The sequence below is a fragment of the Myxine glutinosa genome, chromosome 3 (assembly GCF_964187855.1).
Source record: "Myxine glutinosa chromosome 3, kmMyxGlut1.1, whole genome shotgun sequence".
NCBI lineage: Eukaryota > Metazoa > Chordata > Myxini > Myxiniformes > Myxinidae > Myxine > Myxine glutinosa.
In genome coordinates, this window is record NC_136263.1 from 42,595,853 (window position 1) to 42,615,745 (window position 19,893).

Sequence of the window (19,893 nt, forward strand, 5' to 3'; positions counted from 1 at the left end):
TGATGATCAGAGATCAAGCCATTGGAGAAGAGGAAAGATTTAATATCTGAAGCAATGATGGATTCCATGACTTTCCTGATAATTGGGAGAAGGCTGATTGGTCTGTAGTTGCTGGGATCTGTTTTTGCACCTTTTTTGTGCAAACCGGTGATGTTGGCTGATTTCCAAGCAGATGGCAGATGACCTTGAGCAAAAGAGAGGGTGAAGAGAACAGAAAGAGGGAGTGAAAGAGCAGAAGAACATGATTTTAGGACCCGTGGGCTGATGCCGTCAGGACCAGTTGCAGAATCAGAGTCGAGGGTTGACAGAAACTTTTCCACCTTGTCAGGAGGAAAGGACACAGAGTCCAGGAGCAGCTGGGTACGACTGGGTACGGTGGGTACAGAGAGGGATGGGTTTGGGACACAAGATTTAGAGGCAAACACAGAGTTGAGGCATTCAGCTTTTTCACGTGCGGAGTCAGCCGTTAAGCCGTTTGAGGTGAGGGAGGGGATGGAGGGGGAACAAACACCAGAAACAGATTTGACCAGACGCCACCAGGATTTGGAAGAGGGAGACAGATAAGAGAGTTCGGTCTTGAGAATGGTGAGATATTGTTTCCTGTCAACAGAACGCGCCGTCAACAACGCGCCGTCAACAGAAACGGTTGCCGAAAAAATGAATGAATGAATTGAAACAAAATGGCGCCCGTACCACGTGATCTATGACGTCATAAATATCACTAAAATTATGCACGAGTGGAAGCATAATATTGCGAAAATTTCATGTCAATCGGACGAAAGGTTGACACGTACAACATACGTACGTACGCACTTACCAACTGCTTAACCGCGTTTTTTGCTTCGCAAGTGCAGGTTAATAAGGTTGCTATCGCTTGCTAAGTCGGCCGTTCCTTATCAACCATTTCAAGGAAGTGCTTGCTTGAGTGCTCAGGCCACTTGGCAAGTGTTCTACAAGCTGATTGGTAATGGAACACACCCATGGCCAATGGCCATGGTATCAGCATGTGCCTGCTTTTATTCGCACGCAGCCACTTCCGGGTGTGGGTTGAGCAAATCAAACAGAACTGGCTCCTGAACCCAGAGCTGTTAAGCAATAACAAAAAACCCTTTACAGCAGAAAATGGATGAGTTTGGTGAGCTGCCTGGGGTCCTGTGGTCAAGGTGATGGTGCCTGGGGTCTTTGGGACTGAGGAAGTCTATTGGGTTAGCGGATGAAACGTTGCTTGAGACATGGTCTGCTCTTGCCTGTTTGGTATAAAACTGTTTGGTATAAATTGGTATTATTTATATATATATATATATATACATCTACATTGCATTCAGAAAGTATTCAGACCCCTTCACTTTTTTCACATTTTGTTATGTTGCAGCCTTATGCTGAAATCGTTTAAATTCAATTTTTTCCCTCATCAAACTACACTCAATAGCCCATAATGACAAAGAGAAAACAGGATTTTAGAAAGTTTTGCAAATTTATTAAAAAGAAAAAACTGAAATATCACATTGACATAAGCATTCAGACCCTTTGCTATGACACTTGAAATTTAGCTCAGGTGCTTCCCATTTCTCTTGGACATCTTTGAGATGTTTCTACACCTTGAGTGGAGTCCACCTGTGGTAAATTCAATTGATTGGACATGATTTGGAAAGGCAAACACCTGTCTATATAAGGTCTCACAGCTGACAAGGCATATCAGAGCAAAAACCAAGCCATGAGGTTGAAGGAACTGCCTGCAGAGCTCAGAGACAGGATTGTGTCGAGGCACAGATCTGCGGAAGCCTCCAAAAAAAATTCTGCTGCATTGAAGGTTCCCAAGAGCATATTGGCCTCCAAAATTCTTAAATGGAAGAAGTTTGGAACAACCAGGACTCTTCCTGGAGCTGGCCGCCCGGCTAAACTGAGCAATCGGGTGAGAAGGGCCTCGGTAAGAGAGGTGACCAAGAACCCGATGGTCACTCTGGCTGAGCTCCAGAGATCCTGTGTGGAGATGGGAGAAACTTCCAGAAGGACAACCATCACTGCAACACTCCACCGATCTGGGCTTTATGGCAGAGTGGCCAGATGGAAGCCTCTCCTCAGTGAAGGATACATGAAAGCCCACAGAATCTTGTTTCTCACAGTCTGAGAGTCCTTTCGGTGCCTTTTTAAAAACTCCAAGTGGGCTTTCATGTTTCTTTCACTGAGGAGAGGCTTCCGTCTGGCCACTCTGCCATAAAGCCCAGATCGGTGGAGTGTTGCATTGATGGTTGTCCTTCTGGAAGTTTCTCCCATCTCCACACAGGATCTCTGGAGCTCAGCCAGAGTGACCATCGGGTTATTGGTCACCTCCCTTACCAAGGCCCTTCTCCCCCGATTGTTCAGGTTGGCCAGGCGGCCAGCTCTAGGAAGAGTCCTGGTTGTTCCAAAATTCTTCCATTTAAGAATTATGGAGGCCACTGTGCTTTTGGGAACCTTCAATGCAGCAGAATTTTTTTTGGAGGCTTCCGCAGATCTGTGCCTCGACACAATCCTGTCTCTGAGCTCTGCAGGCAGTTCCTTCAACCTCATGGCTTGGTTTTTGCTCTGATATGCATTGTCAGCTGTGAGACCTTATATAGACAGGTGTTTGCCTTTCCAAATCATGTCCAATCAATTGAATTTACCACAGGTGGACTCCACTCAAGGTGTAGAAACATCTCAAAGATGATCAAGAGAAATGGGAGGCACCTGACCTAAATTTCAAGTGTCATAGCAAAGGGTCTGAATACTTATGTCAATGTGATATTTCAGTTTTTTCTTTTTAATAAATTTGCAAAACTTTCTAAAATCCTGTTTTCTCTTTGTCATTATGGAGTGTAGATTGAGGAGGGAAAAAATGAATTTAAACGATTTCAGCATAAGGCTGCAACATAACAAAATGTGAAAAAAGTGAAGGGGTCTGAATACTTTCTGAATCCACTGTATATATATATATATATATATATATATATATATATATATATATATGTGTATATATATATATATATATATATATATATATATATATATATATATATATATATATATATATATATATATATGTGAAGAAGCGGCTCTTCGTTTGCAAAGGAAGTCCACAAACAGTTTGAAAATGACGCAGCTTTATTAAAAACCAACTTATACAGATCCGGAAGAAGGCGAACATCGACAGCACGACTCGCCCTTGTGCCACGTTCAGACCTTCCCGAAGCACATTGATTCGCAGTCCGTATAAATAGGGACAAGTTTATCAGAAAATCTCCGAGAGAACAAAGCGACTGGCCTTATCTAGCCTCGAAAAAGCACACGTATACAATTGTCCAGCACGACCGAAGCGAGCCTTTCCTCATTTTAAACTAAAACGAAGCAAAAACCTTTTATTAACTTTATGAAAATAGCATTTTTAAACAACATTTAAATCATAACACATTCGCAACCAACGTCTATAACTGAACTTTAGGCAATAACAAATCTACGACCTGACATTCCTTCCTCTTGTCTCGTCGAGACAAAGTATCTCAAGAGACAACGTGCCACATCGGGCTTTATTGAAAGACAATCGTGTAATGCGGGTATCTCCCAAGGGCATACCGTGCGCCCATAGCGCCTCGCCCGTGCATTTGGGGAATGCGGGTGTGGTGCGTGCTTGGAACCTGAGGGCTCAGAACATGAAAGTCCATTAACGTTTCGGATCCACAACGAAGACGTCTGGTCCAGATGAGGTTCTGCCCCGCCAGGGGGCCAGCAACCTCCCCTGCGGAACTTGCTCCCCCCACCCTTTGCAGACGCAGTCCTTGCAGATCTTCGAAGTTAATCAACGGTCATGCCCTTGGGAGATACCCGCATTACACGATTGTCTTTCAATAAAGCCCGATGTGGCACGTTGTCTCTTGAGATACTTCGTTTTAGTTTAAAATGAGGAAAGGCTCGCTTCGGTCGTGCTGGACAATTGTATACGTGTGCTTTTTCGAGGCTAGATAAGGCCAGTCGCTTTGTTCTCTCGGAGATTTTCTGATAAACTTGTCCCTATTTATACGGACTGCGAATCAATGTGCTTCGGGAAGGTCTGAACGTGGCACAAGGGCGAGTCGTGCTGTCGATGTTCGCCTTCTTCCGGATCTGTATAAGTTGGTTTTTAATAAAGCTGCGTCATTTTCAAACTGTTTGTGGACTTCCTTTGCAAACGAAGAGCCGCTTCTTCACATTTGGTACCAGGAGTGGGGTGCAGCACCGGACGACGGGAAACGGAGCCCGAGGGACAGGAGGAAGGCTGCCTGAGGCCGGCGCCGGCACGCTGATTTGATTAAAGGTGAGAGTTGTTTTATATCAGAGGGCTATTATTCCAAATTCGTACCTTCCTCCCTCGAGCGGTTCAGTCTCCCTGTCTTCCGCGCTGCCTGCACTCGAACAGAAATTGTAAGTAAAGGCTCATTTTAGGCCTCAGAATGACGTGGCTTTGTTAAAATCACCAGGATAAAACATTAAGAGTAAGAATAACGTTAAAGGATAGGATTTGCGCAGGATATCAGTAAAGATAACGTTCGATAGGGGTAACGTTATAGTTAACAAGGGAAAGGGGAAAAGTGAGGTCGGACAGCCGTAAAGGTTGAACCAGGTGGCCGAGAACTTTCCAGGAAGGATCAGCCCAGAGCAATAAGATGGGAAGCAAGCTAATGAAAGAAAGGGAACCCCTTAAGGGAACCCCGGCATCTTTCATGTTTAAGAGGCATCATTTTGCCGCGGTAAGACCAGTAAAGGACTGGGCTGTGTTAACTAAAGATTTAAATAATCCCTGGCCAGAGGAGGGATCGTTTGCACTTGACAAGTTGGAAGTGTTGTACGGAGCTTTGGATAAGCTAGAAAGGGAAAGGAAACACTTCCCACCCGATTACTGGAAAGTGTATGGCTGGTGGGAAAAGGAAGGAATGAAGCGACTGGCAGCCTCAAGACAGGCTAGCTTGGCAGGGGAAGTACTGAAGCTTCAGGGCCAAAAGAAACAAGCAGACAAGGGTCAGGACAAAACAATTAAGGAGGTAGTTAAGCAAGCAAATCAGCGGCTAATGCCGCTCGTCCATAATCCGGACCAAGACCCCGCGACAGGGGAGGTAGCCACCATGCCTCTACCCCCCCAAGCCCTGAGCCCTGTCCCAGGGCTACAGGCGCCACCTCTCCCACCCCCGCCCCTGTTCCCCCAGGGGTTAGACCCCCAGAAAACTAGACCAGCCGCCCCTCAGGTTCACCTTAGCCCGGGCAATCCATTTAGAGGACCAGAAATTAATGGGATGGACAGCGGGTTCGCGGCCCCAGAAGGGCCAGGAGAACTGTACCCCTCATTGGAAGAATGCACGGAATCAGAGAACCCACCACCTGCAATCGGGATGTGTCCTTTAAAAACAATAGGACTGAACAGGGGGGCACCCATTAACATCAGGATACCCTGGAGAGAATCAGATTTGGCGTCTATGCAGGAGCGGGTGAGAACCCTGCTGGCTGAACATCCCGGTCAGATACCGGAATTTATGCGGTTGTGGATACAAAATACAGGCGCAGATTGGCGGGACGTCTGCCACATGGGGAAGGCTGTATTGCCCGCGCGGGTGTGGGACCAGGCCAAAGTACACGCACGCTGGCCAAATGTAGCGCCGCCCCCGGCCCAAACCGCGGCCCAGACCCTCGCCGATTGGGAGGCCCTGGTCGACTTATTGTTGGCCGGGGTACATACCGCACTGATGCCAGCCGCGGGGCCAGATTGGAATAACAAATCTACGACCTGACATATATATATATATATATATATATATATATATATATATATATATATATATATATATATATATATATATATATATATATATATATTAACAGGAATCAAATTCCTGCGAGGGGCTAAGTGTGAAAAAATTCCGACTCAATGCGGGGCTCGAACCACGGACCTCCGTTGATAACGCGTCAACAGCCCACTGCGCTATTGAGCCAGCCGCAATCTCCTCAGAACGAGATTTATAATGGCCGATGTCTTATGTGCCTGCTCGGCAGACCCCGAATGTTAGCGTAGGTATACAGTCACGTGAAAAAGTAAGTCCAACCTAACATTTATCACTACTTCAAATACCTAAAATTAGAATCAGGTGCACCAGCTCAGGTGCAAATGATTAGAACATCGTTAGAGAGGATCTTGGAGGAACCTGTCTTATTTAGACCTCAGACATTTAGTTTGGTTTGCTCTTTGTTGTTGAAGTGTGCGGCGTCACCATGCCTAGATCAAAAGAGCTCACTGAGGCCTTCAGAAAGAAGGTTATAGATGCCTACGAGTTTGGGATGGGATTTAAAAAGATCTCCAAACAATTTGAAATCAATCATTCGACTGTCCGGAGGATCATCTACAAGTGGAGAAGATTCCAAGCAACTGCCAACTTGTTCAGGCCAGGCCGCCCCAGCAAGTTCAGCCCGAGAGCAGACTGCAGGATGCTGAAAGAAGTTTATAAGAACCCCAGAATGTCATCACGGGACCTACAGGTAGCTCTTGCCACTGTTGATATCAAAGAGCACAAGTCTACCATTAGAAAGAGGCTGCACAAATTTGATCTACATGGGAGGTGTGCCAGGAGGAAACCTTTGCTGTCCAGAAAGAACATCAGGGCAAGACTAAAGTTTGCCAATGAACACCTCGGCAAAGACCAGCACTTCTGGAACAATGTGCTCTGGACAGATGAGTCAAAGGTAGAGCTATTTGGCCACAGCACCAGAAGACATGTTTGTCGAAAACCAAAGACAGCATTTGACCACAAGAACCTGATACCAACTGTAAAGCATGGTGGTGGAAATATTATGGTTTGGGGCAGCTTTGCTGCATCAGGGCCTGGGCAGCTCACCATCATAGAATCCACTATGAATTCTTCGTTGTACCAGAGGGTGCTTGAGGATAATGTGAGGCCATCTGTCGGAAAGTTGAAGCTCAACCGAAGGTGGACCTTGCAACATGACAATGACCCTAAACATACCAGTACATCCACCAAGGAATGGCTGAAAATAAAGAAATGGAGGGTTCTGGAATGGCCAAGACAAAGCCCGGATCTAAATCCCATTGACATGTTGTGGGGGGATTTGAAACGAGCTGTGCATGCAAGAAACCCCTCAAACATTGCACAGCTGAAAGAATTCTGCATGGAGGAGTGGGCAAACATTTCTCCCAGTCGATGTCAGAGACTGGTAGACAGTTATAAGAAATGCCTACTTGAGGTTGTTTCTGCCAAAGGGGGCAATACCACCTATTAGAGCCAAGGGTGTACTTACTTTTTCCACATGCGAAATTTGCATTTATGTTTATTTAAATTATACAATGGACTACAAAATGTAAATGTTTCATGATATTTGTTATATTATATCACCTTTTTCTGTCAATATTGTTGAAATGAAGATCAAATAGCTGTATGTTGAAAAAGTCAAAACTTTACATGGGGTGTACTTATTTTTTCACATGACTATGTATGCGTATGTATGTGTATAAGCAGAAATGCATTGAAGATTAATTCATCTACAATTTTTATTAACAGGAATCAAATTCCTGTGAGGGGCTAAGTGTGAAAAAATTCTGACAATTCGGGGCTCGAAGCACGGACCTCTGTTGATAACACGTTAACAGCCCACTGCGCTGTTGAGCCAGCCAAATTTTTCCAAAAATTGACTATATTTTTCTATATTATATTTTCTACAAAACTATATTTTTCAAAAATAAAAAGATTAAATAATATATATATATATATATATATATATATATATACTGAAACGCAAAAGAAACTTACCACCTTTGAAACCTTTAAATATCAACAATAACACTGCGTGTAGTAAATGTGTGAACTTATTTGTGGACAATAGTGTCCTCACTGTCAGACAAAACGGTCACGGATGGTCACTTGAACCTTCAATGGTCACTTCATAGCACAGCTGCTGAACAGCCGTTTTGACCGTCAGTGATTAGCCAAGGGGTACGGGATGATTTTAATGAGCTGCACGTGATGTCTTGATATTGGCTTTAAAAAGGCCAGTGCAAAATGGGCATTTCAATCAACATGCCACGATTGTCAAGGGATCAACGGCAGCGTGCCCTGGGCATGCTGCAAGGCGGACTGAGCTACCTGCCACACACGCTATTGAAAGGGGACTGACATTGCACCCTGTGCTGTTCTGTACTGTAGAACAAACTGATGAGATGGTGTATCTTGGTCAAAAACTTGACATGTCATCAATAAAATGTCAATGTTTCAATTAGCAATTGTTGGTTTGTACAGTAGCTCAGTCCGCCTTGCAGCATGCCCAGGGCACGCTGCCGTTGAACCCTTGACAATCGTGGCATGTTGATTGAAATGCCCATTTTGCACTGGCCTTTTTAAAGCCAATATCAAGACATCACGTGCAGCTCATTAAAATCATCCTGTACCCCTTGGCTAATCACTGACGGTCAAAACGGCTGTTCAACAGCTGTGCTATGAAGTGACCATTGAAGGTTCAAGTGACCATCCGTGACCGTTTTGTCTGACAGTGAGGACACTATTGTCCACAAATAAGTTCACACATTTATTACACGCAGTGTTATTGTTGATATTTAAAGGTTTCAAAGGTGGTAAGTTTCTTTTGCGTTTCAGTATATATATATATATATATATATATATTATATATATATATGTATATATAGAAATATATATATATATATATATATATATATATATATATATATATATATATATATATATATATATATATATATATATATGTATGTATATATATATATATATATATTTATTTTTTTTATTTTTATTTTTTTTAAATATCGATCTTGCTTCGCAGGTCTATCGGAACAATTTCATACAAACGACTCTTCATGTCACTTTAACTTTCCGCTGCTCTTTCACTTTGGCCCTATCTTCCAACAGGGTACAAACATAGCCTCGGGCAAGGCCATTGGTGTGGTGATTGCTACAGCTGTTTCCACTGAAATTGGTAAGATCAGAGACGAGATGGTATCGACAGAGCAGGAAAAAACCCCTCTGCAGCAGACGTTGGATGAGTTTGGTGAGCAATTGTCCAAGGTAAGGGCACGTCCAAGTCCTCATTGCCCTCAGCATCAATCATATAAATCACTTCGGTATGCTTATTGCTTTCTCATTGCCTCCCAAACCTGACCAGGTTATCACCCTTATCTGCATTGCTGTGTGGCTGATTAACATTGGCCACTTCAATGATCCGGTGCATGGTGGCTCCTGGATCCGCGGAGCGGTCTACTATTTCAAGATCGCCGTAGCTCTAGCAGTGGCAGCCATTCCCGAGGGCCTGCCAGCTGTGATAACCACCTGTCTTGCATTGGGCACCAGGAGAATGGCCAAAAAGAATGCCATCGTCCGTAGCTTGCCATCCGTCGAGACACTGGGTTGCACATCTGTCATCTGCTCAGACAAGACCGGGACACTGACCACCAACCAGATGTCCGTGTGTCGGGTGAGTTGGAGAAAGACCTGGAGACTTTTTGGGGTTTTTGAATGTATGATATAACACTGATCACGTGCTCTCCCTAACTGACAAAAAATAAATTAAAGACAAATAGATGTCTGGTTGTGATTTATGGAGCGACGGGAGGAGATATCCATGAAGGACATGGGAAGACAACAGGAGACGGACAGGGATGAAATCCACTGTTGTTCTTCTTAGATGTTCATCGTAGACAAGATTGATGGAGATCACTGCTCTCTCAATGAGTTCCACATCACGGGCTCCACCTATGCACCAGAAGGCGAGGTGTAAGTCGACAGACATTTTGATCTACCTCGTGTTTATACATTTATTTCAATAATCCAATAGACTTTATCTTGTACCCTTTGTCTTGCTTCACCATCACGTATCCTTCAAATTGACTCTTTCTCATTTGTTAAACTTCCCCTTCACTCCTTCTTCTATGTTACTCACATGCAAAAAGCAGTGTTCGCATTCTCTCTGCACTTCCTGTCCTCCATCAGATTGTTCAACGAGAAGCCATGTCGGTGTGGTCAATATGATGGCCTGGTTGAACTGGCCACCATTTGTTCCCTCTGCAACGATTCATCTCTGGATTTCAATGAGGTACGACTTCCCGTTCGAAAGATTCTCCTCATTTTCTCTTTCTTGCCCCTTCTGTTGTGATCTGCTTCCTCCTCGGTGTCACACGCCGCCATGTTGGTTTTACGCCGCCATGTTGGTTTTACGCCGCCATGTTGGTTTTACGCCGCCATGTTGGTTTTGTTCTGTTAACTACAGCGTTAGACTCGGTATGAACGGGCGATGAATGTTTTCTGTAATTTCAGGCCAAAGGTGTGTATGAGAAAGTTGGAGAAGCAACGGAGACGGCGCTGACATGCCAGGTGGAAAAGATGAATGTTTTCGATACTCCAACGCATGGACTCAGCAAAGTTGAAAGGGCGAGCGTCTGCAACAACGTGAGTCCTGGTTTGATACGAGGATGTTTATACTCGGAAATTACAGAACAATTGTCCATCATTCAATCTATTGTCTCTGCTTTGATCCGTCTGTTTCTGTTTCCACCTGTCTATCCGTCACCCCAGGTAATAAAACAACTGATGAAGAAGGAATTCACTTTGGAGTTCTCTCGAGACAGGAAGTCAATGTCTGTTTACTGCACCCCAACCAAGCCAACAAGGGCAGCTGTCGGTCCCAAAATGTTTGTTAAGGTATTGTTTTTTTTTATTACCTCCGCCACCAAAGGTGGATGGAGGTTGTGTTTTCACCCCTGTCTGTTTGTTTGTTTGTGAACAAGATATCTCAAAAAGTTGTGGACGGATTCGGATCCGGCTACTAGAATTTTTTTAGTGATTCTTCTTCACCATTGGGAGATTGGGCCAAAAACGATACATAGCAGGATATCTCAAAAAGTTGTGGACGGATTTGTACCAAACTTGGTGGACCGGTTGGGTGTCTGACAAGATCGAATCCATCCGATTTTGGTGAAGATCTGAATATGGATTTGGATATGAGAGTTATTTAATTTTTTAAGTGATTCTTCACCATTGAGTGATGGGGCTAAAACCAACATACAGCAGGATATCTCAAAAAGTTGTGGACGGATTCGGATCTGGCTACTAGAATTTTTAAAGTGATTCTTCTTCACCATTGGGAGATAGGGCCAAAAATGATACATAGCAGGATATCTCAAAAAGTTGTGAACGGATTTGGACCAAACTTGGTGGAGATGTTAGGTGTCTGACAAGATCGAATCCATTCGATTTTGGTGAAGATCTGAATATGGATTTGGATATGAGAATTATTTAATTTTTTAAGTGAATCTTCACCATTGAGTGATGGGGTTAAAACCAACATATAGCAGGAAATCTCAAAAAGTTGTGGACGGATGATTTTGATTAAATGCGATTCTGTATTGTGATTTTCTGGTCTACTCTGGGATACAAAACGTAAACTGCTCACCTGGCGGAGGGAGGTATGCTCTCGACTGAGTGCCGTTCTAGTTATAATTTGCATCACTTTTATAAGCAATATCCTGGTTCACAAAAGGAAAACTGTTTAAAATAAAAAAAGTTATGGCATTTGGGGTAATAAGGGGTGTTGCAAAACATTTTACCTTTTTTTTCCCCGAATGCGTGCACAACCGTAACGGGTTCTCGGGGGGAAAAAAGGTAACATGTTTTGCAACACCCCTTATGTTTAAATAGTACACAAAATAGGGCAACATTTGAAGTCAACCAAAAATATGACTCAGTTCCTTGTGATAAAATGTTTGACCAAATATTTTTACCCACAGAATAACCACAACAACCACAATCCTAACCCATGACATTTCTTAATACCAGGGTGCACCAGAGGGTGTCATTGATCGCTGCAACCACGTACGTGTGGGGACCACTCGGGTGCCCCTGACCGGACCCGTGAAGGACAAGATCCTGAATGTGATCAGAGAGTACGGAACAGGGAAAGACACATTGCGCTGCATTGCACTGGCCACTTGTGACAATCCACCCAAGAGGGAAGACATGAACCTGGAGGATTCCACAAAGTTCGCCCAGTATGAGGTACGAGACTTGGTCATTGCACAGCTCAAAATGGTGTGACTACACGTCATAATGGGTTACAATACATGCATCAATGTACTTTGGTTTGAAAAAAAAAAAGAAAAAAAAAAAGAAGGAAATATCAAGGTGGGTCAAGGGGTTGTCCAAGGTGACCTGACTAGTCCGAGAGTTATACGATAGGTGTTTACCCTCTTTCTTCTGTTTTTCGGCCTCTATTGCTCAATAATAGTCCAAAATGTTTATTTTCTGCCAAGTAAATAAATATAGCTGAAAGCAACAGTACAAGACATTTGAATTCTCGTCTTCATGACGTCAAACTAGTCTCAACTGCCACTTTGCTGTGCGATTTTCGGCAAAAACACAGGTGGCTGGTTACCGGTGGGAGAATGTTCCTGCCTCCACCTGCTTTGTTCGACTCGTACATGTGGTGCCAGTCCACTCTTTGTGGTCGACTCTTGATCCCCTCACTGGTTGCAGGTCATTTTGAATGACCTACGTCTCTTCTCTCGTACTTTCAACTTAAAATGATTAAAAGCTGACAAAACCTGTTTCGTGTAACGTTTTACGTTCATTTTTTCCATCAACCACTTGAATTTCTCTTTACAATACTCCAGTTTTACGTTTACTCATTTATTTGAATATTGTATGGGTCCGCACCAGCAACAATAAGCTTCATTCACTCATTGTTGCTCAAAAAAAAGAATAATAATAAAAGAGCTGTGATGATTTGTACTTGAGACCACACCGCACCTCTTTTCGCTAGACGTAACACTGACTCTTTTTAATGATATTGACAAATTGCACAAACAGGGATATTCACGTATAAGTACAGTATGTCCGTAATCTTCTTCCTCGCACTTTTACCCCCACGCTTTATGAAACAAGACCGATAGTCTAACAACGGCGTAGTCGGGCTTGTTTGATACTTTAGTTGAAGAGGATAGTATGATCTGGGTGGGGATACCATCAGCAGTTAGCAAATAATGTGAGTATTAATTTTTTTTTGACTTCAGGCATGAACAGCCGGTTCGTGAATGACTTAGTTAAAAAAAACGGCGAATGGCAAACGATGAACCAATAAATTCCACATTCCTGTGCCACCTTCAGTCGAGCGTCAGGTATTGACAGCACGTTCTCTATATTTTCATTCCAAACAGCAACATTCATCATTGCAATCACAAATAAATACTACAATATTAATATATCAAAATATAATGTTAAACCACGATTGTATTGAGATATTATCAAACCAACGAACCGTCGTCATCTGTTCACTTCCGGATTCGGGAGCAAGGTCTGTGTCGATCGCATTTCAAAATCATAATTATATCATGGAATTTCTGAAACTTCCTACCTACCTTATGCCACCTGCTGGGCTCCCAAAACGTCACACAGAAGGTTATTATATTTCACCTTCAGTAAAATATGCAACTGTAATGATTACTAAACGCTGTCCCCCTGTCATGTGACCAGATCCTCAGCTCTGATTGGTGGACGTTTGTGGGGACACCGTTTGTGTGGACACCGTTTGTGGGGACACCGTTTGTGGGCTCCAGACAGCGTAGCCCTATGGGCTACGCCATAAAAAAAACGGGTGATATTGTAATCGTCTCCCTCTGTCTGTCTGTCACACTATCTCCTCCGAAACGGCCCTATGGGCTACGCCATTAAAAAAAACGGGTGATATTGTAATCGTCTCCCTCTGTCTGTCTGTCACACTATCTCCTCCGAAACGGTTCGGCAGAAATTCATCAAACTTAGTAGTTATAATTATCACCACATGGCACGAAGATGCAAGAGCAGAATAATTTTTGGCCTCGCCCCCCGGAGCAGGGTCAAATTCCGAAAAATGTAATTACAGGCACATTAAAAAACCCTTTTAATGAAACTTTATAAAAATGCAATATGAAATATGTAATGATTTTCAGCTCACCTGGTTAGCTCACCTGGAACGAAGTTCAGGGGAGTTTATGCGATGGCGCGTTGTCCGTCCGTCCGTCCATCCATCCGTCAGTCAGTCCGTAAATACTTGAAACTTCTTCTCCGAAACCGCTGATGGGATTGCGACCAAATTTGGCACAAATGATATTTGTTGTGTTGTGACTAAAGTTTGTTCACGGCATTTTAAAAATAGTGGGTTAAGGGGGTCTAAGTGGATCCAGGTTTGACACCCCCCCCCCCCCTCCCCCAAATATGAATTTGCTTTTTCCTTTGGGCAAGCCTACATTTTGGGGGTTCCCCAAAATAGGTATTTGCATTCTTCTCAGAAACTACACACGCAATTTCGATGATATAATCACCCATTATGTACCAATGTTTGTTTGAGGCATCAGAAAAATTGGAGTCTTAGTAGGTGTATGGGGTTGTGGGGGGGGGGGGGGGTGGATGGGGTGGGGGTTCCCCAAAATAGGTATTTTTTTCTTTGTTTAAAGTTTTATGACTATGTTGGTATGATTCTACATGCTGCCCTGTCTTCTAGCAACCATTGATATTGGTATAAAATACCCTTAGTCGGTGCAGTATACCGTTTATTCTACCAGGTGAGCGCTCGGGGTATTGCCCTCATGTTTTCTTCTCAAGCCATGTGACTGATTGTCCCACTGCCATTTTTCGGATTTATTTGATATGATGTCCGGTTCATTCCCCAGGGGGTGACGACAACGTCACAGGGGTCAAAACGGGAAAAAAACAATAAATTCAAAATTTGACATTGGGTCATACCTGGTGGAACTTTTTGCCAACTTTTAACTTTGCTTTATGTGGGAAGCATGGGGATTTTTGATGGTGCGCCATCGACTTCGCTCTAGTTCTTCTTACTTTCATCGCAATACATGGCATACACTTATCATACCAGATCCTGCAACAATTGATTCTTCCCCTCCACTCGCATGTCATCCTCCATGAATCCAATGAGATACTATGTTCCTCGTCTTTGGCACACAATTGAGAAAGCAGTGAAAGCCCAGTCGTCCATGAACAACTTTAAATATTCTTACAACTTTCTCATTTCCCAATATGTATGTTTATCGTACAAAATATTATCCTGATGGTGTCAAAATAATTCCGGTACGTATTTCAGTACAGCATTTTGTCCATTCTCGTGTTTACCTTTGCTCATAATCATTTGCTCATAGTTCTTGCCTGGTAGTTGATAGGTTGTTGTTTCAAGCATTTCCCCTACAAGTTTTAGCTTTTTGGAAATGCCCTTATGCTCTGTATCATTACATATGCAAGTTATTAATTATTTTTACTTTCCCTTGTACAGAGGAATATGGGAATGGAAATAACTTGAAACATCAATTTGGAGCATTTTACCTCTTGTGCTCACAATGATGCATTTTTCTCTCGACTCTACATTAAATAAAGCAATTCTCTGCATTGTATAAATGTGTGCGTGCATGTGTGTACGTATGAATGTATGTATGTAGTTTTTGTATGTACAGTGCATTCAGAAAGTATTCAAACCCCTTCACTTTTTTCCCATTTTGTTATGTTGCAGCCTTATGCTGAAATCGTTTAAATTCATGTTTTCCCTCATCAATCTACACTCAATACCCCATAATGACAAAGAGAAAACAGGATTTTAGAAAGTTTTGCAAATTTATTAAAAACAAAAAACTGAAATATCACATTGACATAAGTATTCAGACCCTTTGCTATGACACTTGAAATTTAGCTCAGGTGCCTCCCATTTCTCTTGATCATCTTTGAGATGTTTCTACACCTTGATTAGAGTCCACCTGTGGTAAATTCAATTGAATGGACATGATTTGCAAAGGCACACACCTGTCTATATAAGGTCTCACAGCTGACAATGCATATCAGAGGAAAAACCAAGCCATGAGGTCGAAGGAACTGCCTGCAGAGCTCAGAGACAGGATTGTGTTGAGGCACAGATCTGGAGAAGCCTACAAAAAAAATCTCTGCTGCCTTGAAGGTTCCCAAGAGCCCAGTGGCCTCCATAATTCTTAAATGGAAGAAGTTTGGAACAACCAGGACTCTTCCAAGAATGGCCGCCCGGCCAAACTGAGCAATCGGGGGAGAAGGGCCTTGGGAAGAGAGGTGACCAAGAACCCGATGGTCACTCTGGCTGAGCTCCAGAGATCCTGTGTGGAGATGGGAGAAACTTCCAGAAGGACAACCATCACTGCAACACTCCACCAATCTGGGCTTTATGGCAGAGTGGCCAGACGGAAGCCTCTCCTCAGTGAAAGACACATGAAAGCCCGCTTGGAGTTTGCAAAAAAGCACCTAAAGGACTCTCAGACTGTGAGAAACAAGATTCTGTGATCTGATGAAACCAAGTTTGAACTGTTTCGCCTCAATTCTAAGCGTCATGTCTGGGGGAAATCAGGCACCGCTCAAGGTGCTTCAACTAATTACTGAGTGAAGGGTCTGAATACTTATGTCAATGTGATATTTCAGTTTTTTCTTTTTAATAAATCTGCAAAACTTTCTAAAATCCTGTTTTCTCTTTGTCATTATTGGGTATTGAGTGTAGATTGATGAGGGAAAAAATGAATTTAAACGATTTCAGCATAAGGCTGCAACATAACAAAATGTGAAAAAGTGAAGGGGTCTGAATACTTTCTGAATGCACTGTATGTGAGTACTTTTGCATGTATGCACGTATGCATGTTTGTATGTATGTATGTATATATGTACATATGTATGCATGTAGGTATTGTATGTATATGTGTATGTACATATGCGAGGACGTATGCATGTATGCACATATGTATGTATGTTATATATGTATGTATATATGTATACTCACCCTTGTATGTATATATGTACGTATGTATATATGTACGTATGTATGTACGTATGTACGTACATATGTCTATATATATATATATATATATATATATATATATATATATATATATATATATATATATATATATATATATATATATATATATATACAGTCACATGAAAAAGTAAGTACACCCCATGTAAACTTTTGACTTTTTTAAACATATTTCAACATACAGCTATTTGATCTTCATTTCAACAATATTGATAGATAAGGGTGATATAATATAACAAATATCATGAAACATTTACATTTTGTAGTCCATTGTATAATTTAAATAAACATAAATGCAAATTTCGCATGTTGAAAAAGTAAGTACACCCCTACATTTATCACTACTTCAAATACCTAAAACTTAGAATCAGGTGCACCAGCTCAGGTGCAAATGATTAGAACATCGTTAGAGAGGATCTTGGAGGAACCTGTCTTATTTAAACCTCAGACATTTAGTTTGGTTTGCTCTTTGTTGTTGAAGTGTGCGTCATCATGCCGAGATCAAAAGAGCTCTCTGAGGCCTTCAGAAAGAAGGTTATAGATGCCTACGAGTCTGGGAAGGGATTTAAAAAGATCTCCAAACAATTTGAAATCAATCATTCGACTGTCCGTAAGATCATCTACAAGTGCAGAAGATTCCAAACAACTGCCAACTTGTTCAGGCCAGGCCGCCCCAGCAAGTTCAGCCTGAGAGCAGACCGCAAGATGCTGAAAGAAGTCTCTAAGAACCCTAGAATGTTATCACGGGACCTACAGGTAGCTCTTGCCACTGTTGATGTCAAAGTGCACGAGTCTACCATTAGAAAGAGGCTGCACAAATTTGATCTACATGGGAGGTGTGCCAGGAGGAAGCCTTTGTTCTCCAGAAAGAACATCAGGGCAAGACTAAAGTTTGCCAATGAACACCAAGGCAAGACGAGCACTTCTGGAACAATGTGCTCTGGACAGATGAGTCAAAGGTAGAGCTATTTGGCCACAGTACCAGAAGACATGTTTGGTGAAAACCAAAGACAGCATTTGACCACAAGAACCTGATACCAACTGTAAAATAGGTGGTGGAAATATCATGGTTTGGCGCAGCTTTGCTGCATCAGGGCCTGGGCAGCTCACCATCATAGAATCCACTATGAATTCTTCATTGTACCAGAGGGTGCTTAAGGATAATGTGAGGCTATCTGTCAGAGAGTTGAAGCTCAACCGAAGGTTGACCTTGCAACATGACAATGACCCGAAACATACCAGTAAATCCACCAAGGAATGGCTGAAAATAAAGAAATGGAGGGTTCTGGAATGGCCAAGTCAAAGCCCGGATCTAAATCCCATCGAGATGTTGTGAGGGGATTTGAAACGAGCTGTGCATGCAAGAAACCCCTCAAACATCGCACAGCTGAAAGAATTCTGCATGGAGGAGTGGGCAAAAATTTCTCCCAGTCGATGTCAGAGACTGGTAGACAGTTATAAAGAACGCCGACTTGAGGTTGTTTCTGCCAAAGGGGGCAATACCACCGATTGGAGCCAAGGGTGTACTTACTTTTTCCACATGTGAAATTTGCATTTATGTTTATTTAAATTATACAATGGTCTACAAAATGTAAATGAATGAATGAATGAATGATCGTTTTAAGGCCATTTTCCCCACTAGAGCGGGGGTTAGCCTTGCGGGCCCCATGACAATCATGGTTCCCTGTTTGAGGCAATTTTTTTATGGCCGGATGCCCTTCCTGACGCCAACCCTTGGTCACGCTCTTATGATGCGCAGGGATACGGTGTACCTATTCTAAACCGGGGTACACACCGTGATCATTCATCCCAGCAAGCTGGTACTCAATTTGCCGACCTCGGAAGGATGACAGGCTGAGTCAACCCCCCCTGGCGTTAATTCAGCGATCGACCGGGAATCAAACCCAGGATCCTAGGATCCCAAGCCGGCACCCTAACCGCTAAGCCAACGCCAGGCTAATCAGGTCTACAAAATGTAAATGTTTCATGATATTTGTTATATTATATCACCTTTATCTATCAATATTGTTGAAATGAAGATGAAATAGCTGTATGTTGAAATATGTTGAAAAAGTCAAAACTTTACATGGGGTGTACTTACTTTTTCACGTGACTATATATATATATATATATATATATATATATATATATATATATATATATATATATATACATGCATGCATGTATGTATGTACAGTCACGGCCAAAAATATTGGAACCCTTGCACTTTTTTCAAATAATGCACCATTTCTTCCATTAAATTGTTGACATTAAAAAAATCTTTTGGTATCCACAAATGTATTTATTTGGTTTGCAGTGTCATAAAACAAAAAAAAGCTGAAAAATACTATTAAATATTACCTTATTCCACACAGAAATCCTAAAATGGCCCAGACAATATTATTGTCACCTTTTAGAAGTTGTTAGAAATAATTAGATTTCAAGAAGGTGATTCTCCTTTACTTTGTAATTGAACTCACCTGTGGTGAGTTGCAGGTCACTGTAATATAAAAATCACTCATTGAACCAGTTTGAATCGAGAACATGTCATTTTGCTGTTTTGTGTCACTGTGCATACCACAATGAGCATGGAGAAAATAAAGAAAACCAAAGAATTGACTGAGGAGGTCAGAGACAAGATTGTAGCCAAGCATGGACAATCTCAAGGCTACAAGTCCATCTTGAGAGACCTTGATGTTCCTGTGTCCATTGTACACAATGTAATCAGGAAGTTTAAGGCCCATGGCACTGTAGACAATCTCCCTGGACGTGGCCGCAAGAGAAAACTTGATCGCAGATTGCAGCGAAGGATTGTTTGAATGGTGGAGAAAGCACCTCGATCAACTGCCAAACAAATTCAAGCTGACCTTCAGACACAAGGTACGACAGTTTCAACTCGCACCATCCGTCGCCAACTCAATGAAAGGGGTTCTATGGTAGGAGACCCAGGAGGACCCCACTGCTGAGAAAGCCTGACTGGAGTCTGCCAAAACACACCTGAACAAGCCAAAA

The 19,893-nt window shown here is 42.4% G+C and overlaps 1 protein-coding gene across 1 annotated transcript in view; it reads left to right on the forward strand.

Annotated features, from left to right (window-relative positions):
• Nucleotides 1–19,893, forward strand: part of LOC137423638 (sarcoplasmic/endoplasmic reticulum calcium ATPase 1) — a 44,821-nt gene that overhangs the window by 19,223 nt on the left and 5,705 nt on the right. The window contains exons 8-14 of the mRNA XM_068110990.2: nt 8,931–9,086; nt 9,184–9,492; nt 9,703–9,791; nt 10,008–10,110; nt 10,332–10,463; nt 10,590–10,715; nt 11,850–12,068. Of these exons, the coding sequence (XP_067967091.2) occupies nt 8,931–9,086; nt 9,184–9,492; nt 9,703–9,791; nt 10,008–10,110; nt 10,332–10,463; nt 10,590–10,715; nt 11,850–12,068 (1,134 nt within the window). The remainder of the gene's footprint in view (nt 1–8,930; nt 9,087–9,183; nt 9,493–9,702; nt 9,792–10,007; nt 10,111–10,331; nt 10,464–10,589; nt 10,716–11,849; nt 12,069–19,893) is intronic.